This window comes from Rhodnius prolixus, unplaced genomic scaffold (assembly GCF_049639745.1).
Source record: "Rhodnius prolixus isolate KJV_2025 unplaced genomic scaffold, Rpr scaffold_8, whole genome shotgun sequence".
In the NCBI taxonomy this organism is placed as follows: domain Eukaryota; kingdom Metazoa; phylum Arthropoda; class Insecta; order Hemiptera; family Reduviidae; genus Rhodnius; species Rhodnius prolixus.
Window position 1 is genome coordinate 33000361 of NW_027411593.1, and position 19252 is coordinate 33019612.

At 30.7% G+C, this 19252-nt stretch overlaps 2 protein-coding genes across 5 annotated transcripts in view; both read left to right on the forward strand.

The window, feature by feature from the left end:
- The first annotated feature begins 373 nt into the window (after positions 1-373).
- On the forward strand, positions 374-7110 carry LOC141451228 (2-acylglycerol O-acyltransferase 2-like). Its single transcript, XM_074122453.1, has 6 exons — positions 374-864; positions 991-1252; positions 2827-3092; positions 3754-3928; positions 5901-6100; positions 6778-7110. Exons 2-6 carry the CDS (start codon positions 1029-1031, stop codon positions 6933-6935), a joined length of 1023 nt encoding a protein of 340 aa, XP_073978554.1. The 5' UTR covers positions 374-864; positions 991-1028; the 3' UTR covers positions 6936-7110.
- Positions 7111-7933: 823 nt separating this feature from the next.
- Positions 7934-19252, forward strand: part of hlk (hulk) — a 51354-nt gene continuing 40035 nt past the window's right edge. For all 4 annotated transcript variants that reach the window (XM_074122430.1, XM_074122432.1, XM_074122431.1 and 1 more), the window contains exon 1: positions 7934-8155. In XM_074122430.1, coding sequence (XP_073978531.1) covers positions 7981-8155 — 175 coding nt within the window. In that variant the 5' untranslated portion in view covers positions 7934-7980. The remainder of the gene's footprint in view (positions 8156-19252) is intronic.

The following is a 19252-nucleotide window of genomic DNA, read 5'->3' on the forward strand; positions in this document are numbered from 1 at the left end:
CAGTATAATAAACTGAAAGGCAGAGGTTAATTATGTTTTTAAAGAAAGAAGATAAAAATTCCATTTCAAACGATATAAGTCTAAAGAGAAAACATAAAAAAATATATGTTTCAAGAAAAAAGGTATGAACAACCAAGCGCTGAAGGAATTAAATAAGAAAAAACAAAGTTTGATTTTAATTTAAAATTTCTACAGTGTTTTAACTGTTTAGTTTTCCCAAACTCTCTCTAAATTAAAGTTTACAAATAAGAAATGCTGTAGACATTTTAGGAAATTACTAAAAAGACTAGTTTGAAACAAACAAGAGCACGAAACACCTTATTTTCTTTTCTTACAAATAGTACTGAACAAAGTTCAAATTCAAAACAAACAGTGAATAAAAGCCATTAAAAATAACCGGTAAGTGTAGCTAGTAAAATCAAACATTGATTACTATTGAAAATAACTAAACGAAGTGAAAATTACCCTAAAACCTAGCAATATTTTACAATTAAAATGATGGCACAGTGTTATCACTTGCGTACTAAACACTTTATATTGTAACAAGCAATATACTAAAGACCGTACAATCCATGTGGGAAGTTTAGTGTGCATACAGTAGCCGAACTGTTTTGATTACATCTTCTAATACCCTTATCTTTTACTAAACATTAGTTGACTAGAGTGGGGATCAAGGTAGTAAATTGGTTAACCGAAAAGTGAGCAATACGTACACTCTATTTATAATTGTCATTTAAGTGCACCGTATTAAGTTTTAAAAATAAAACATGGTTTCCAAGGCAGTGATGGGCTATCTTTCTTAGAGTGCAATTTTAATCAGCAGAAGTACAGCATTGCAACACCATTTCACCTGTTCTAGAAAAGGTATTCTCAGAAAAATGTTTCTGAGCAATCACATTACTTTATTTTACCTAGGATTCTCAATTTAAAATTGGGTTTGATATTGTTCAACAAGAGTAATAATTGAATATTATTTGTTTTACATTACAGATTTCTATTTGTTTTCTATATTTAAAAACAAAACTAATATGGATATTCTAGGAGTTAAATTTGCCCCATTAAATACACCACTAAGAAGAAGATTAGAAACTTTATGTGCATTCTTTTGGATAAGTTTACTTGCTTTCGGAGGCATGATCTGTACATGTCTCCTAGTTTACGTTATAGTATTTACAAGATTCTACTTGTTAGGATTTCTTTATTTATTGTGGATTTATTTAGATAGAAATACTTGTCATCAAGGAGGAAGGAAGTAAGTTACGTATATTTTAATTAAAATTTTATTTTACTTTGAGCTTGTTTAATATTATACTAATTACTTATTGTAAGTTTCACAAATTTAAACTCCTTATCTCTTAAAAAGTCATCAAGTTGATATATTTTGATTAACACTATCTATCAAATTCCAAAATTAACCAGAAAAACACCACTCAAGAAAAAATTTTATATTGAACAACTACATATCAATATTATACAATTTATTATTTGATAACTGCAAACAATGATTCGGCAAAAATATGTTTTAAAGAAATTCAACTAAAAAAAATAATGTAATGTAGATAATTAAAGCAACGTAGTTTGTGTACGTTTAGCGCTGCGACATTTAACTGTTGCAGAAATTATCATCGTCACTCTTTTAAATATTCAAGGATAAATTTAATAGAGCATTTTATATCTGAGTAATTTAATAAAAATGAAGGTCTATTCCTCCTTAATAAGCTTATTGAATGTACCCGCATTTACTCGAATCTTTTTAGTCTCATTGCAAGCCATCTAACTATTGATCTATTGTACTTTTGGATGCGTTAGATTATCGTTCGAAAGAAAGTTACTAAAGTTAAGTTTATCATTGCCAAATTATTTAGATGATTATATAGTGCATTATAGTGATTACGTTAAACTGAAATTTGGTCATTTTCTGTATTAAGTTTATTTAGTGTTACAGTTGTGGTTTTCTTGATTGTGTTTATTTCTTTAGAAATAATTAAGTATTCATTATTTAAAGATTAAGTTGTAAGATTTAAGACCCAGTTCAAGCTACAGATAATTTAGTTTCTTCTAAGAGGGTCTTAAAGAGAATTCTCTTTTCTTCTCAGACCTAAATTAATGTAACTCTTGCTTTAAATATGTATGTAGAACTTTGTTGAAAATAATGAGCAATAATTTACGTTCTACATCATGATTAGTTTAGGTCCAACTGAAACAGAAAGATACACCATGCTGATTTCTCAAACACATTTTCGCGTAGCTCACTCAAAAGATATATTTTCATCCATCTGTAATTTAAAAAAAAACCTCAGAGTAAGCTCTTTTAAAACTCATAAAAATAAAAGACTTAAATCTATTTTTTTTAAATCTACCTTAATTATTTTTTTGGTAAAAAAAAAGCATCACAATTGTTTTTCTGACATTATCTTAAAGGCGTTTTTCTCACAAAACTTTATTAACTTAATGGAGTTAAATAAATAATGTTTAAGTTCCCAAGAATCTGTTTTCCGTTTAGCAAATAAGGATAGCTGAATATTAGTGTTCTGCATGATTTTTGAATACAGAACTCAAAATGACGTTTTCCTGTATAGTTTTGCTGGTTCTGTTGTCAGTAAAAATTAAATATATTTCAAAAATTTCGAAATGAAATTCTTTTGGACAATGAGAATTTGGTATCAGAAAGTCAGGAGAGATAAATATTTTTTTTCTTCTTTTCCTCACTACTCTTATCTCTATCATGTTCAATACTTGTTCTGCACTCATTATTTAACTTATGCATAACCTAATTGATGCCAATAAAAGGATAGAATATATTGAAATAACTGTTTGTTTTTGCAGAATCACCTATTGCAGAAATCTAATATTTTGGAAATATTTTAAAGATTTTTTTCCGCTGAAAATTGTTAAAACCTGTGATTTACCTCCGACTACAAATTACCTGTTCTGTGCTTTTCCACATGGATTACTACCAGCTGGAATATTTGGTCATTTTGCCACAGAAGTAACAGATTTTCCAAACCTTTTCCCAGGTCTTAAAACACATGTGGCTACATTAAATATGCATTTCAATACTCCAATTACCCGAGAATTACTATCCGGCCTTGGTATGTATGAGTCAGTGTAAGATTGATTGTTATTATTTGGAAATTGTGCTTAACTGATACCAGTTAGTTTTTTGTTGTTTTTTTTATTACATCAAGAAACTCTTAGTAGAAATATTATTTGTATGGCCTCAGTCATTCTCTTCCCTTAGAATAATACCACGTGCAATTTAATACTACGAAGATACGAATATGTTATGCAATAATAATCATTTTTGGCTAAAGACGAGTTATACAAAAATAGTAATAAATGGTCTAATAAAATAAAGAATTATCAATTAATAGCTTGACGAGAGAAAATTAAAGCTAAAAGTTGTAACTAATTTGCATGTGATAACTTGCCAATAAATTATTAACAAAGATTGTTGCATCATTTTACAGTTTTTTTTTCCGAAAAAACATCTATCCTCTGAACTCATTCAGTTTACTGCAGATATCAATTAATATTACAAAATTAAGTGAAGGAATCAAGTATGATTTCATGATAAGTCCCTTGGGTCTTACGGGAGCTCCAAGTATCTTGACGTAAAACTTTTTTTAATTTCGGAAATAATTCCTTTTCTGTAATTTCGTTCTTGTTTTCTCAACTGAATGTTTATATATTTCACAATTATCACGATATTAATGAAATTAATGTTAACTATTTAATATATGTTTTAAATAGGTTTTGTTTCTTCATCTAAGGAAAGTATAAAATACATTCTGAACAAGGAGGATAAGGGACATGCACTTGTTTTGGTGGTAGGCGGAGCCGCGGAAGCACTCTACGCCAGACCAGGAACCAACAAAATTGTTTTAAAAAACAGAAAAGGATTTGTGAAACTTGCACTGAAAACAGGGTAGGCGTTAAAATGAAAAAAATTCTATTATTTTTACGACAAAAAAGTATATTAAGATTAGTGATTTACTTTAATTATTATCATTATCTAATTAGTTTCCTCTTTTATGAGAAAAATTATTTTACTTCATTAAATAATAAGGTTGAATAAATTATTAAGAAAAACTGCTAATAGAAGCACTTCATTTGTCAAATAATTTCTTTAGTTTTCCAGGAGTTTCTTGAAAATATTTAGTTAGGAATGCTAACTCAATAATCTTTTTTGCCTGGATTTTTTTTAGAGAAAAATTATTTTAGGGAAATTATGAGGTACTTCGTGACCTTAGGCATTTCTCTAAGTTCAAACTGTAATTGTTAGATGGGCACTGTTTGATCTCCATTAATGAATCCCATGTTGGATAGTTTTATTGTCCCAATAATTACACATGTAAAATCTATTATTTAATTCCACCTACATTTGCATATAATTTTAAGGCGCAACTATACTTTACATAACAATTCTTTATTACATTTCAATAAAATTTATTTGCTTTAAACAATTTTATCATTTGAACACAATTAATCTTAAAATCATTAGACAAGTTTATCTATGTAAACATTATTTAAAGCAACATTACAAAATAAAAATTATTATATTTGTTTTATCTTTTGTGTTTACTGTACAATTGTATTATACATAAATGATTAATACATTTATTAACTGATTTGTAATGTTTCACTCTAAAAATTATAATTGTAGAGTGAATTTTATGCTGTTTGATTATTATTGTTATTTAATTTAAAATATTTAGTTTACATTAGATTGAGAGAAAAAACAAAGACTTTTTGTTACCCTTTAGTAATTCCGTAGAGGAATGTGGACTGGTCATATTTTTAGATGACTTCAGGTTCCTACGGTTATCCCAGCCTTACACCACTAACAGCTCTTTTACCAATTTCTTATTGCGCTTAGGATCTGCCTTGTTGTTGTGGGCTATCAACTATTTGAGTTTAGTGAATCAAATCAGTGGGCAAAATCTAACTCATCACCACATACGTACTCATTCTGATTTCACGTTACTAACGTCTACAGTGCCAGGACAAACTGAGCAAAAAGAGAAATATAATAGATTTTTTAGATTTAGCAATGTTACCCGCTATGTTAACATAATCCAATATATTCAAATAATTTTACAATTATATTTATTCAGACATAATAACACTCTCATTCCATGGTCTACTCACGTTAAGTACTTAGGGCTAACTTTAGACAACAAACCGACTTTCCCTACGCACGTTCAGGACAAAGTAAACTCAGGCAAACTGGACTACCCGACTATTATTTCCTCTACTTTCCAAGTGATTCCAAAATGACTGTGGACCAACAAAACTCCTCCTCTACAAAGTAGTCATTAGGCCGATGTTGCTCTACGCCTGCTCCGCCTGGAGCCCTGACTCAGGAAAATCAAGATAACGCAAAACAAATTTCTCAGACTCGCAACCAGACTTTCCACGACGCACTAGAATTTTTTACTCACTCCACGAGACTGCGTCCATTATTCCCGTACACTCCTTTATCCAAAATCGTCTGCTCAAACTCCTTTCCATCTTAGACTGCCATCCCAATCAATTATGCCGCGACATAGCCTCCTACAGATCCTTCTACAACATACAGACACAGAAGACTAAAACATATCCTACTCTAACTCTCTACACTAGCTGCAGGTTTTTCCTCTCCTTTTTTCCCTGCATTCCAATCCTCCTCACCTAACTTTTCTCTTTCTTCTCTAGATAAGAAGGTTAAAATGTACAATACATTTACACTTCTGTATTTATTTTATGTGTATATTTATTGTAATAAATTTTTCTTCATTCATTCATTCATTCATTCTCAATTGTATTTATAGTATTCGCAGAATCATTTATTTAAATTGAAGACAGGTGGTTTTAATTGGGTTATCCGTAAAGCTTTACTTATAAATTTATATTTTCAGGTGTCCTCTAGTACCAGTTTATTCATTTGGTGAAAACGATTTATACAACCAAGTTTCAAATCCTCCCGGCTCACTTACTTACAACATTCAAAACTGGTTAAAGAATGCAACTGGCATAGCTCCGTGTATCCCAATTGGTCGAGGTTTTCTACAGTACACTTTTGGTCCAATACCTCAAAGATGTCCAGTTACTACTGTAGGTAAGTATGTCCTCTACTGTAATCTATTAATTGTTTTCATGCTTTTATCGTATATTATATTCTACACTACGGTTTAAATACCTTCTGAATAGTTACATAGAAAAACCTAATATTTACTTTACATCTCTAAAGCCCTTCTAAATTTGTGATCATAGAAGAAGCCGTTTTCTTTAAAATAGATTGAAAAATGCATTTATCAGGAATAAGAAATATTGTCTAATTTTACTTAACTGGGTCTTCTAACGTAATGATCAGTTAAGGCGTTCTGATATTTTCTCTTTTCAATTATATTGTTCTCACATATAATAAGCGATTGAGTAAATTTGATTGAGACATTTCAAAAATCCTGGTCAGTTCCTTTGAAACAAGTTCATAGAGTCAAGACGAAACTGTTGAACAAACCTAAATCTATTTATACCTTTATCTGAATATAATCTACAATCTTTATCTTCGATTCTAAAAAAAATAAAATATCATTAAACATGTTTAAAACCATATTCATACTTTAATAATGAAGGTGCCTTATGGGGTACAAACTAGAAAATTAGCGACAGAACATTAATCTTTACTGCAATAACTTCATGCTGAATCAGAAAACTTTCATGTCAGAAGTGGTAATTGGTAAGATTTACTAATTCTATATTTGTGTAATTTCATATTTTTTCTTTAAATTACAGTTGGAAAGCCAATCGCAATACCTAAAGATGAAAATGCATCACAGGAAACAATTGAACGTTATCACCAAATATTTTCAGAAGAGTTAACAAAATTATTTGAAGAACATAAACATAAATATGTTAAAGATCCAGAAAATGCTCAATTGGTTATTGATTAGTACCATTCAAAGAAATACCAAAGCAAAATTTTTTTTAAGCACAAATGTTTTTGTAAAATATGAATTGTATTGTTTAATATAAAAGACTGGATCTAATGTTAGTACGTTTTATATTCTAAAGATAAGATAAATTATTGTAAATTTGAAAGTTAATAAATAATTACATACTATTGAACTTCTTTGTCGAATCATTTCAGTAATCAAATATGTTTTTCTTCAAAGAAACAGTTAATTACTTACATGAAAATGAGATGAGAGCTACTTGTTGCATGAGGCAGATGTGGCAATAATAGGCTTTGTGAGAAAAAAACAGTTGATAAAATTCTACATTTGACCAAGTTGAGATATATTAAATTTTCAAAAATGAATTGATCGTTGCTACTTTTTTTTTTCTTGCGAACACGTTGTTTGGTTCTTATCATTTAATATCTACAATTATCAATTATACGAAATGAAAAAGTCATGTAATTTCTATAATTTCAGGTAGTCTTGATTCTTGCACTTTCAAGATGGGGATGAATAGCTAATTTACAAGATCTTGAATTCTTAATTATTATTGCATTATATAAATTATTTTATGCATACCGGCAATCGAACAAGCACACTATACATCTTAAGTTTGCGAGCCGCGCCACTAACCGCTCAACTTCTGAGAAGAGGAGCCTATTTGAGGAAATAATAAATTGTAGAGGGGAAGTAAATATCTCGGAGGTAAGAGCTGAACTTACATGCGGAGAAAGGCTGCAATGATCTCAGATGTTGACGCACCACTTTAATAAAAATAAAACGTATATATCCATTAATTTTTTTCCATCAATTAACCCCCCCAAAAAAAGGCTAGAAACGACAAATACTTCTGCATTCCTCCACGTGTTAATGAATTAGGGTTTAGGGGTAAATGTACTTATGATTTTTGAACAATTTAGGAGGGAGGCGCTAGCTGATTATGAGGAGGAGGCAAGTGTGGGTAAAGAAAGATATATTTATAGAGGAGTTGTGGGTATGGTTGGGACGTTAGTGTAGTAGTGGTGGCGCGCGCGGTGAGATGAGGTGGTCTCTCCTCCGGATATGCCTCCTCGTGGGCCTGCTGGCCGTGAATTTAACGGTCGCTAAAAAGGCTGGCGAATCTGCAAAACAAGCGGAACCAGTAATTGAGGAGGTGACTGCTAAACAACTAGAAAGGATTTTACAAGATAAAGATTTTGTAGCTGTCTTCTGGTGTAAGTAACATACTTGAATAGTTCTCTGAAGTAAATAATTAAACATCTCACCACAAAAAAATCTGTAATTTCAGTAAAAGAATACTTGTAACATCCGCGTACAAATTAGGTCGTAAATGAAGTAAAGCAAAAAATACAAGGTGGAGGTTACAAATAAATAAAGGTTTAAAATTATTTTCATAAGGTACAATTTTAAAAAGGAAATCATATTCGAATTATAGATTGGAGGAGATATAAATCTAGGTGCTTACAATCACTTGTTAATGTTCATCATAAATCTATATTTACTCAGAATTATTATTATTTTTTTTTTAAGCTCAACTTCTCTACCCCACATGTAGACACTTATTTATCATATGGTGCAGTAAAACTATTTTTGTTAGCCAAGCCTGTGTACGTCCGTGAAGAGCCATTTTTGTAATTCAATACTTTAAAATTCACCTATGATCTGACTTTTTCATATATGTACTTATGTATACTTTTATTTGCCTTCTTTACACCCAATTAAGCAGTATGAGAAAAGATTGAAGTTGAAAAATCAATAATAAAATAAATATTATAACATACAGAACTTTAAAAAAACAAATGTAGACAGCAAATTTGAAAATAAAAATTATAATAATATTAAGTGCTGGCTAAAAAGAATAGAATTCTCGCGGTAGGCAGTTTATAAATAAATTAGCTCCCATTTCTATATATTTTAAAACGTGCGGCACATTATAATGTGGGCCGTTGTCAACTCAAAATAAGAATCAATCAGAAAATTTTATTTTTATACAACATAAGTTAATTTTAGAAGCAAATCTTGAAATCATGTTCATTTAAGTTGACTTAATAGAACAAAAAAAATACGTATTTTATTAACTTCATCACAATCAAAATGGCAATCTTGTCTTATTGGAAAATAAAAATAAAAAATCATTTATGAAAGTCTCAAGGCACTTTTAAATTCTTGTTGTAATTATTATATTTTTTTTTACGAATCATAATTTTTAGACAACTTAGTTCTTTAGAATGTAACCAGTACTGAGCAGCACTGTAAGCTTTCACAATCCTTTAGAACACCTTGATAAAGAAATTGTCAAAATATATCTGACTGAAAGTAACATGCTGTACGTTGCCCTAAGGATATCGAATTTAAGGCAACGTTCTTTGCGCCTTTATTGCCTATGAATCTGGTATCTCCACGTTTGGAAATTTTGAAAAATAATCATAGAGGTGTTTTTAGTTTAATAAATTGTGGAAAAGCTTCGTTTTTGTAGCATTATGGAGAGTGTTTTTTAAAAAATTTGTTTATTGGTTCTTTAGTTAAGAGCAGTTGATTCTTTTGTAATTTATTCTGCTCTCCTGCCCTAAAGAAGCTTGGTGAAGGTTACCAAATAGAATAAAACGTTGATCAAAGAATCTTCAATCGCCAAAAAATAAACCTTCTCCTCTTAAACTCTGACGCATCAGAAACCTAATAAATTGATAATGACAAAGATTTATATAACAATTCTACCAGTGCATTTAGAAAAAAATGTTTAAAAAAAAAAACAGAACTAAATTCGAGAAAAAAGTCAATATCGCTTTACAGATTGATTTTTATTTTTTATATAATTTGCTCCATCTGCTTTTCATTTCTTTTGTAGTAATTTGATCACTGTATTTCTTCCTACAGAAAAATCAAATTTTGAAAATGACACGATTGCAAAAAAAAAAATGTATATAACAAAGTACAGAATCTCCACAAAAAAGCTACTTTTATTGTTTGTTGCCTTAGTTACATTTACTTTTCGTGAAATTTGAAATTCTCAAGCAAATTATTACAGACATAAAAAAAAGACAGTAGTCCATCTTCAATTATGAATCTAGTTAGAAATATTCAAGTTGAATGTTTAGAAATGTATCTGCTAGTAACGTCTAAATCTTACCACCTTCTTACAACACTAGTCTTATAAGTCTGCCCCCACCTTTAAAGAAAATTTTGTCAGATATCCAAAAGCAATAGTGCCGAGCCAACTAGGTATACCAGTCAAAATGCCAATGGGTCTGCTACCTTTCAATACTATATTTTACAATGAATATATTAAATGCAATCGAATTTTGTGTTAATAAACATTTGATGTAGAATTTAAATGTTTTCTTGTTTATAATAAGTGGGAACAGTAAACGGGGAATAAAAATAAATGTCGAATTTTCTGATGACGTGTAAATTCAACTATATCACGAGAACTATTCAATAAGAAGTTTTAATGTTAGACGGCTAGTAAATACGTGTATAAACTCTATTAAAAAGTTGTTAAAATTTAAACAAATTTTGATATTCTTAAGGTCAGATAAGGTCATTATTAAGTATCCCAAAACGCTTTTTTTTCTGATACTAGTTTAAATGAACCCGTTTCTTCTTGCATCTTCAATGATAAACACAATCTTTAATGTTTAAATAAATATCTTAAGTTGAATTTTATATAACTTGAATGTAGCCCTAAAACCAATGGTTACAGGTTCAAATTGTCCGAAGAAATTGGCAATGCTGAAAATCAAAATTCGTTCCAAAACTGCTTAGTTAGTTCATAATTATAGAGCTGCTAAAAAATTTTAAGTGTTCGTTAAGACTTGTTTTTCGATTACAAAATTTTTTTTAAGTACTAATGGATTAAGATTTTATCTCTGGTTTAAACACAGGGTACGTCACAGATTTAAATTATTTGAATTCACAATTAAACCCGATGTATTGGAAACTAAAACGTTGACGCTTTAATATAATTTTTAACGAATTGTCGACTCAATAATCCTAGAGAAGTTATGAATTCAGAACTCTAACTAAAAAGATGTAGTCAACATTTCATACTATTTTCATTGTACAAAGCTCATTGTGTAACTAAAACATTTTTCCTTTGAGACCTGGAAACACATTAGACTGATCGCCATGACTCCCAGCATAATATTTTTCGATATAGAATCAGGTATATATATATACAGTCCTTGGTCTGCAGTGACCTCAAACTGTCAAAAATGTGAAACATCTGACTTATAGCAGAAAATAGTTCTAGCCATGTTGCATTTAGAACTGTTGTAATATTGTTTACTGATTGGGTTTATTTAGTTAACTTAACCGATTAGCTTTATATTGAAGCTTATACTTAATACTAGTAGATCTACAGTTGAACAAGTTTGTACACAATTCAACCCGTTCAAACGCAATCTGTCCCCAAACTACACTTCGCTCGAATCTTTCCCGGATGCTGAAGCGTCGATATCTCGCGATGATCAGCGTTGGATGACCCTCATTCAATACTTTCAATTTATTTTGTTTATATGTGATACGCAATCGTTTACTTGTTGTCAGAAGGCATTTGTAAATAAAAGAATAAGAATTAAAAATAAAAAGAAGGTGTAATCGATCAAGTCCGATTTCAGATAAAATGTATTCTGAAATCAGCAAACTTCCTTAAGTACATTTAATCATTAGTTTAGGGAGCATTCTTTTACCAAATATGTCTTATGCACTACTCAAATAAGTTAACAAAGAGGTGGCTTTACAACAATACGAATAGATGTAGACACCCAATGAACAGTAGCTAATAACTTGAAAGTAGTCAATTTGTAATCTATGAGATAAGAAGAAGAATAAGAAGAAAACAAAAAATAAATTATAAAGGCTTTCGCATAATTAAAAATGAATAGTGTAGGTTGAGATTTAGAAAGACAGAAATATTTCGTTGGCTCAGAAAATATTTGGCAGGCTGAATCCCAGGGCTCACATTAGTAATTAAAATGGAATATTGTAAGCAAGAAAAATTATTTGAAGAATTTAATTACATTTACTAGCATTGTAATTAATTCAGTTTATTTTCTTCTTTTTTCAGTTTTGTAGAAAAATGATACCAAATTATACTTAGAATCGCGACTGCAGAATACTTCTTCCAAATTTATCTAATTTTATTATTAAATGCATTTTAACTACTTTATGAGTTTGAGTGTAGTTAATCTCTCAATATGGGCCTAAAAAAACTATAATTTCTCAACTTGGCGTTTAGTTTGGTTAAACCAGATATTAGAACTATGACGTGAATGCAAATCTACCTAAAAAATAGTAAAGTCTAGAAAAAGAAATCACCTCATCAGTTTTCTATTTCTATAATATTTTTTTTGCATCGAATACAGGACTTTATCATTTATAAATTCAGTAACGGATTAAGGAAAATTTAAAAATGCATTTCAGTAACAATATTTAGAAATGCTTTACACGGATATAATGAGATAGTGAGTCTTAAATGTGTATCTGTCTCTCAAAACTTGTATCCAGAAATGCATCTTTCTATTTTAAAGCCTAGGAATGTTTTGACTTTCTCAGAAAAACAAACAAATTCGAGTTTTTTAACTCGGTTTTCGAGTTCTTTAATTGCTAAATTTATTGTTACATCAGAATCAAAACCATTTTTTTTCTTTTTACCCAGATTAGAAAAGAAATTTGGTAGAATACTAGAACTCTGCTACAAATTTCGTAGGCGTGGTAATGTAAACATTTATTAAAAGACTATAATATTTTTTGTATGTGTATAGTACATTTTTCTGTAGTTAACCGTATTAGACGTTAATGGCCTTAGATATGGATGCGCCATAGCAAATGTTCTCATTTAATGCAAAGAAATATTTGAACAAGAAATGATTGAGATGACACCTTCCTTAATTATTAAAACAACGGAGGACTAAGATATTATTGAATCTTTTAGTAAGGCTCTTTAGCACCTAGAATGATGTTATAATCATCACGTAAGTGTCATTTGCATCCATCCAGAGTCTTTTAGTGCACTGCCTGATATTGTGCTCCAGAGGCCATCTATAAGTGGAGAAAATCTGTAAAAGCAGAATCGAACTTGGTTACCATCTGCTTATGATTATTTCTTTTGCAATAGTTCCTTTAGCAATTGATTGATTTTTGCAATTGATCAACATCAAATCTATCCATTTATTTTATCCAACGGAATCTAATCAATTTGTTTTAATTAAGACGTGTTGCCTTGTCCCTTTGTCTACATCAATCTAACTGTTCTTTGGCATCATTTCCTTTGTCATAAACTGCCAGCTTCCGTTTGATAATCTCTTAGTAAGATACTGAGATCTAAAGAGAGAAGTAAAGAAAGAAATCTTAGGTTAGCACTGAACTAACATAAGTTAGTGATTCAACGACAATTCATATAATAATGATCGCTGTATCTAGAAATTATTATTATTTACTAAACTTCCTAAAAACAGTAATTGTATAAAACAATATTATTTTGTAGAAACTATAAAGGCAGAATGATTTCTGAGAATTACATAAAAGAATAAATTCAATTTTAAAACTATGATAAAAGGACCCACTGTTCCTTAAATAATTTAGAAATATTGTCAACCTGAACATGCCACCTTTTATTAGGATCCTGAAGCTAACAAGAATTACATTTATTAACAAGTATTAAAAAGATTTGTTTTTTTAATTTAGCTGAACCATTTTATGAAAATAAATTCCATATATTAGGTTGGCAACTATCTTTTACTTTTATTAACTAAAGATACGAACAAGAGAAAGTGATAAATTAGTCTAGTGTGAGAACAACTGTTAAGGATTGTCGCCAAAATAACATTCTTACTCAACTTCCTTTATAATCAACTACCAAATAAAATTAGTATTCACTAAACAATACTAGTGTAACTTGCTGTCGAGGAGATAGTGCACCAATTTTCTTGAAATAACACAAAAAGTAATAACAGTGATCTATTGTGGGCTAAATGTTTTGAGCCTTGAACTCATGGCAGATATCTTTTATTTAGACGAAGTTAGATGGTATAAGGCAATGTTTGTACCAGTATGAAGAAAAGAGTTAACTATTGAAAGTATATTTTAACTTAATTTTCACAGGGAATTCGTGATTATTTCAAGTGGTTGCAATGCCGGCTTCAGTTGTTTCAATACTATCTTTCATACCTTCCTTTAGAATTACTGTGGCCTTACTACCATCGGAGATATTGAGTTGTTTTGCAAACAGACCCACACTAGATGTTTGGTTGAAAAGTGAGGATTTTGGAAGTGTTTTCACCCTTCGGTCGCAAGGCTATTTACAGAAGTCATGGTGGTAGTTAAGTGAAGAATCCTAGGGATTAGCTGGGATCAGTGGTTGGAGCAGGATAGAATCTTCACCGATAGTCAGCTGCAGTGAAAGCACTTACTTGTCCGGAGAGATTATAAAACTTGGGAAGAAATGAAAATATATGATATTTTTATTAATTATTATTATCTGTGCTAATGCAAGTATTTCATTTAAGCCTTATAATATTATCGTGTAATCAACAAGAAACATTGTATCAAAATGAAACTTAACTGCCAAACTATTAATTTAAACACAAGGTAGAACATTTCCCCACTCTCGGTTATTTAAAATAAGTTGTTTATTTATATCTAATCTTCTTGTGTGTTGTAACATTATTCGACATAACATTGTTAAACTGAAATAAATTAAATTCACAACATCGTAAACAGTATTATGTTGTATAAATATATATATATGTGTATGAATCATACAGATTGCCCTACTTAGGCTCAGTCAAGCTGCGGTCCAGATTCTATAAATTGTTGACACTCAAATCAGCTCCCTAGAAAAACAAAAAATAAATAAAAAAATCATTAACTTTAAAGGCTTATGTTTCGTAAAAGATAATTTTAAAAGTTATTTGCAACTCAAGACTGCTTATGAGGTTTAGCAGTTTTGAGTGCTGTACCAATTAAATGAGAATTAATATCCTTTTAATTAGTTTAAAGGGGTTAGTTAGTGGAAAAGCATCGATTTCCGGACGCAGAGATCTAATGGTTTCAAGTGCTGCCTTTGGATTTTCCTCTGTCATGAACCTCTACAGCTCCGCGATGACAGTGAGGTTTGCAATGTGTAAATACAGTCCGAAGGGAAGATAACCTGTTAAATGAAATACTCTTCTTCGTTTTAAACTTTTTAAAATCTAAAACATGGTGTACAGCACCTGGATAGAATTCTAGTTATAATATAGTTTAAAATAATCTTTTAGTGGCACGAATAAGATTACAATTAACGTCACCTCTTTGGGCGTAGGTATATGTTCACAAGTACAAGGATATATTATTGGAATTTACTGCAGTTTATAATGAATATTCGGAAAGTATTCGACATATCATTACATCAACAAAGAATTATTAGACCAAACGCTGAGATGGTACGGTTCACCTGACGAAGATGGTTGTAGGTTACGAAACCTTATGATGGTTAGGACATGTTACGAAAGAAGTATGCAGAGTAAGCGAGATAGAGGATGGGCAAGAAGTACATGGAAAGAAAAAAATTGATAGAAGTTTATGTTAGAAAAAGGAAATGTAAGGTTATTCACTCCATTTCAGTTGAAATGTTTCTATTTCCTACACATCATTGATTCGCTAACTATTTATTTAACGTAACGCACTATCTTAATACAAAACAATCGCGCGACCGCCGTTGTGGTTTTCCAAGGAGAGTATGAAAAGAGTGTGTCAGTATTAAAGGATTAGGGAGAGCTTGGAATCTGGAGTGAAATCTGTTCCAGAAGGGATTAGGCCAGCGTGGCGACAAACGGAATGTTGGGGTCAGAGTGTAATGATGTAAGAATGGACTACCGAAGGCGTAGGGTTTTAGATTGAAAGGTATGGTTTCGGTTCAGGTTAGAGCATTTTACTGTCTCATTTCGCAAACTTACTATATAATTAAAAATAAAATTAAAATTTTGACTTCTTGATGAGTTTTAAGTAGTTCTTGCTGATTACGTATGTGAAAAAACTTACAAATTTTTCGTTATTATCTTTAATTGGAACTTGGCCAGGTCAGATAGATAACATAAAGAAGAAACATGACCCAACATTCTGTTATTTTTGCTGAAGTGTGACTTTGAGAACTTAAAATAATTTATGCATTTGTGATGCTGACATTATTTTAAAATAATTTTTAAAGTGTGTCATGTTAAGACCTTGGAACTTGACACCTGATTTAAATCTTAAATAGATCTCAAATATTGGAATAAAACAATTGGTATCATAAAGATAGGAAAAGTTGGAACCACGTCTAACTATATGAGTTCAAATTTGCTGCTCTCAATAAAATTAATTAATTCTAAAGTCAAAAGCCTTGCTTTAATTCAAAGAAGATGAGAGTGGTTTGGATTATGAAAGAGAAATATTTTTTTAAAAAGGCGCGTTCTGAAACAAGGTGATTACCTTTCTCTCATCCTATTCATCTCCTGTTCTCTTACACCATTTACCTTAGGAATAAGTAAGCATGTAGTTTAGGTAGAGGTAGTAGTTCTCTTTTCTGCTTATTAGTTCAGCTCATTTCAACTAGGATGACAATCCTAGTTGGTAGATTTAGATTTAGATAATAAATGTATTTCTTATAATGTTTGGGCAATTAAAAGAATAAAAAGAAATGAAACGTTTTGACGATGCAACAGGAAATTTCGTCAAGATGTCATATTTCAGGATATCTTAAAAATATTACTCCAGTGAATGATTTTCTAAGGTTATTTTCTAAGAAAACATTAAGAAAGGAAGACCTCTTTTAAACTGGTTGGATGTAGTAGAGGAAGATTAAAAGTTAATGTTGGAATTACTTCCAGAGCTGAACAGAATGTAATATTGAAGTCCACCTGCCTTTAGAAATGTATAGAATCAAGTTTTTAAGATTTCACTTTCTTCATGATCATTTTTTATGTCTTAAAATTAGAACTTATAGTTTGATCTGCAAGGCTGGAAAATATCCATCATTTCATTCGTCATTTCATATTGTTCTTTTTTAATTTTGTGTATTTGTTTCTCCGTCAGATTACGAATTCTCCATTTTATGTCTCTAACTCTACGATCTCAAAATCTCATACATAACTGACGAATCTGAATATAGAAAATTCTTTTACTCTCTTCCATTCTCTACAAATCCTCTTGTTCAAAATCTTGCCTCCAAAACGATTCCAGATCATCCTCCACGACGATGGAAACGCTGTTGGCCTCGTGACCAGCTTCAATAGTGCAAGAAACACCAGCGAGAGTGTTGCCGGTTGGGCAGCTTCTCTCCTCAAGCTGATCCTGTCATGAAGTGTTCTTTTATCGTATTCACTTATTACATTTTATTCTTTTTGTAGATTCTCAATAGTAAATAAATTTAAAACAAAGAGAAAAAAAAATGTATTTGTCATTTTGACTGATTTCGGAAAAAGTTGTTGCCAGAGTTGTCACCATACTTTTTGAGTCAGTCAGTATAATGAGAACATGGTGGAAGCATTAAAAGTGGATTTCATATTTCTCTTCAGAATGTTGATGTTCCAATTACTGAAGATGTATGATGAAGCTTGTCAGAGTAAAAAGAAAAACAAGCATGCTATCACAGATATTATTGATATATGTATAATAATAGTAACTACTTAAAGAAAAGATGAACTTTGAAAGGTAACATTTTATTAATCACCAATTAAAAACTAAATGTCAGATTTTAATCTGTTAATTATTTTTAATTAGAATCTTTCAAGAGGCTTAAAAAGCTACCAATGATTATTTTTGTTTGCAGCATTATTTAACTATTACCTGTAAAATACTGTTAAACAGTTTTTTTTTTTCTTTTGTTGTTTATATGATTAATCTTTTATTTATTTAATAGATAAATGTTTCGAAATAAGTTTACAATGCCCGAAGAAGAAAAACAAGTAATAAAAGTAATAATCGGCTATAAAGAAATAAGTTGAACAAATATTACAACTTTAATGCAGGTCAATTTCAACATAGATTGACGTTAATTTAACGATAACTACAATTTCGTAGATTGATATTGTATGAACTTATTGACTCGTATTTGTTTTTTTTTTATGGAACTGAAATGTTAAACATTGTAGAAAAAAAAGAAAAATTGAAACTGTTCGCTCCTTGGGTTTATTGAATGGGGAAAATATTCTCATTTCTGAAACAATCAAATTCCGGAAATAATTACATTTCCCCTAAAACACTGGATTGAGTCCAAACCAGCTGGCAATGACTAGAATCTCACCATCCTTTCATTCAATATGGAACAGCTGCAGGTGAAATCATATTTTAATTACGTGTACTTTTCATATACATTACTATACTGTACTATAAATATTACATATTTATACTCAAAACATATCATAGATGTACACCCTCTCTTTGATAAGTGCCATTGGAGGTATTTTGTAATGCCACAAAACGGTGAAAACTTCGTAGGACTCCTCCTGGGACAAAAGATCTGCCGCCTTAATAATATTTAGATATCCAGGCTAAAAGAAGACTTGCCAATGCTCTTCAGGATGTTTAAGCAATTCAAAACTGACCTTGATCAGACTTTAAAAGACTTGATAGCATATAGGCAGTCTGGCTTTTAGAGAAGATGGCCATTCTAGGACTAACGATTCCTTTTTCTGTGATTTTAGCAGTACTAATAAATTTGTTAATAATAAATTTTATTAACTCTCTTCAAAAGAATTGCTTATTGAGAAGGTGGTCCATGCTTCCAAGCCTCTTCGTATGGAATAAGAGGTTCGAAAGGCTGGCCGAAACTAAATTGGGAAGCTATTCTGAAAGAAGGGTAGACTAAAACCAGCTCCAGATCCAGTCTGGACAAACTTCATAGGACTCTTCCCAAGTTTAAAAGATCTGTCGTAATTTTGATGTCCGGGATAGCCAATTCTTGCTACCACTTACTCATCAAAATCTGTAAGCAGTTCCCTGAAGCAGATGGGAGCTTGCCACTTCATTAAATGAGAGTTGTCGTGGCTTTGGTATGACTTTAGAAATATAAAAGGACCCCATAGTTGTTAAGGGTATGATTCTTATGGCATCCATACGCTTAGTCAGGAAAGTGAGGCAAGGCCCTGACCGCATACATCTGCGAGCTCTAAGGCCACCATTACCACATTAGACTATCCCCACTGGTACAGATCCAAAAGTCTTCAACTCCTGGAATTAAAAACTAATTTTATGAGAAAAAGAAAGTTATAAATGTTGAATAATTTTTAAGTACACTCTTTCTAAAACTGTAAATATTCTTCTAGGGTTTTTATGAAAATTTTTTTGAATGA

What these genes read in the sequence shown, in the direction of transcription:
- LOC141451228 (XM_074122453.1), top strand. Translation starts at nt 1,029, where the DNA reads ATGGATATTCTAGGAGTTAAATTTGCCCCATTAAATACACCACTAAGA. An exon ending in AGAATTACTATCCGGCCTTG is followed by an intron (nt 3,093 to 3,753) that starts GTATGTATGAGT and finishes TGTTTTAAATAG; the next exon opens with GTTTTGTTTCTTCATCTAAG. An exon ending in AAACTTGCACTGAAAACAGG is followed by an intron (nt 3,929 to 5,900) that starts GTAGGCGTTAAA and finishes TTATATTTTCAG; the next exon opens with GTGTCCTCTAGTACCAGTTT.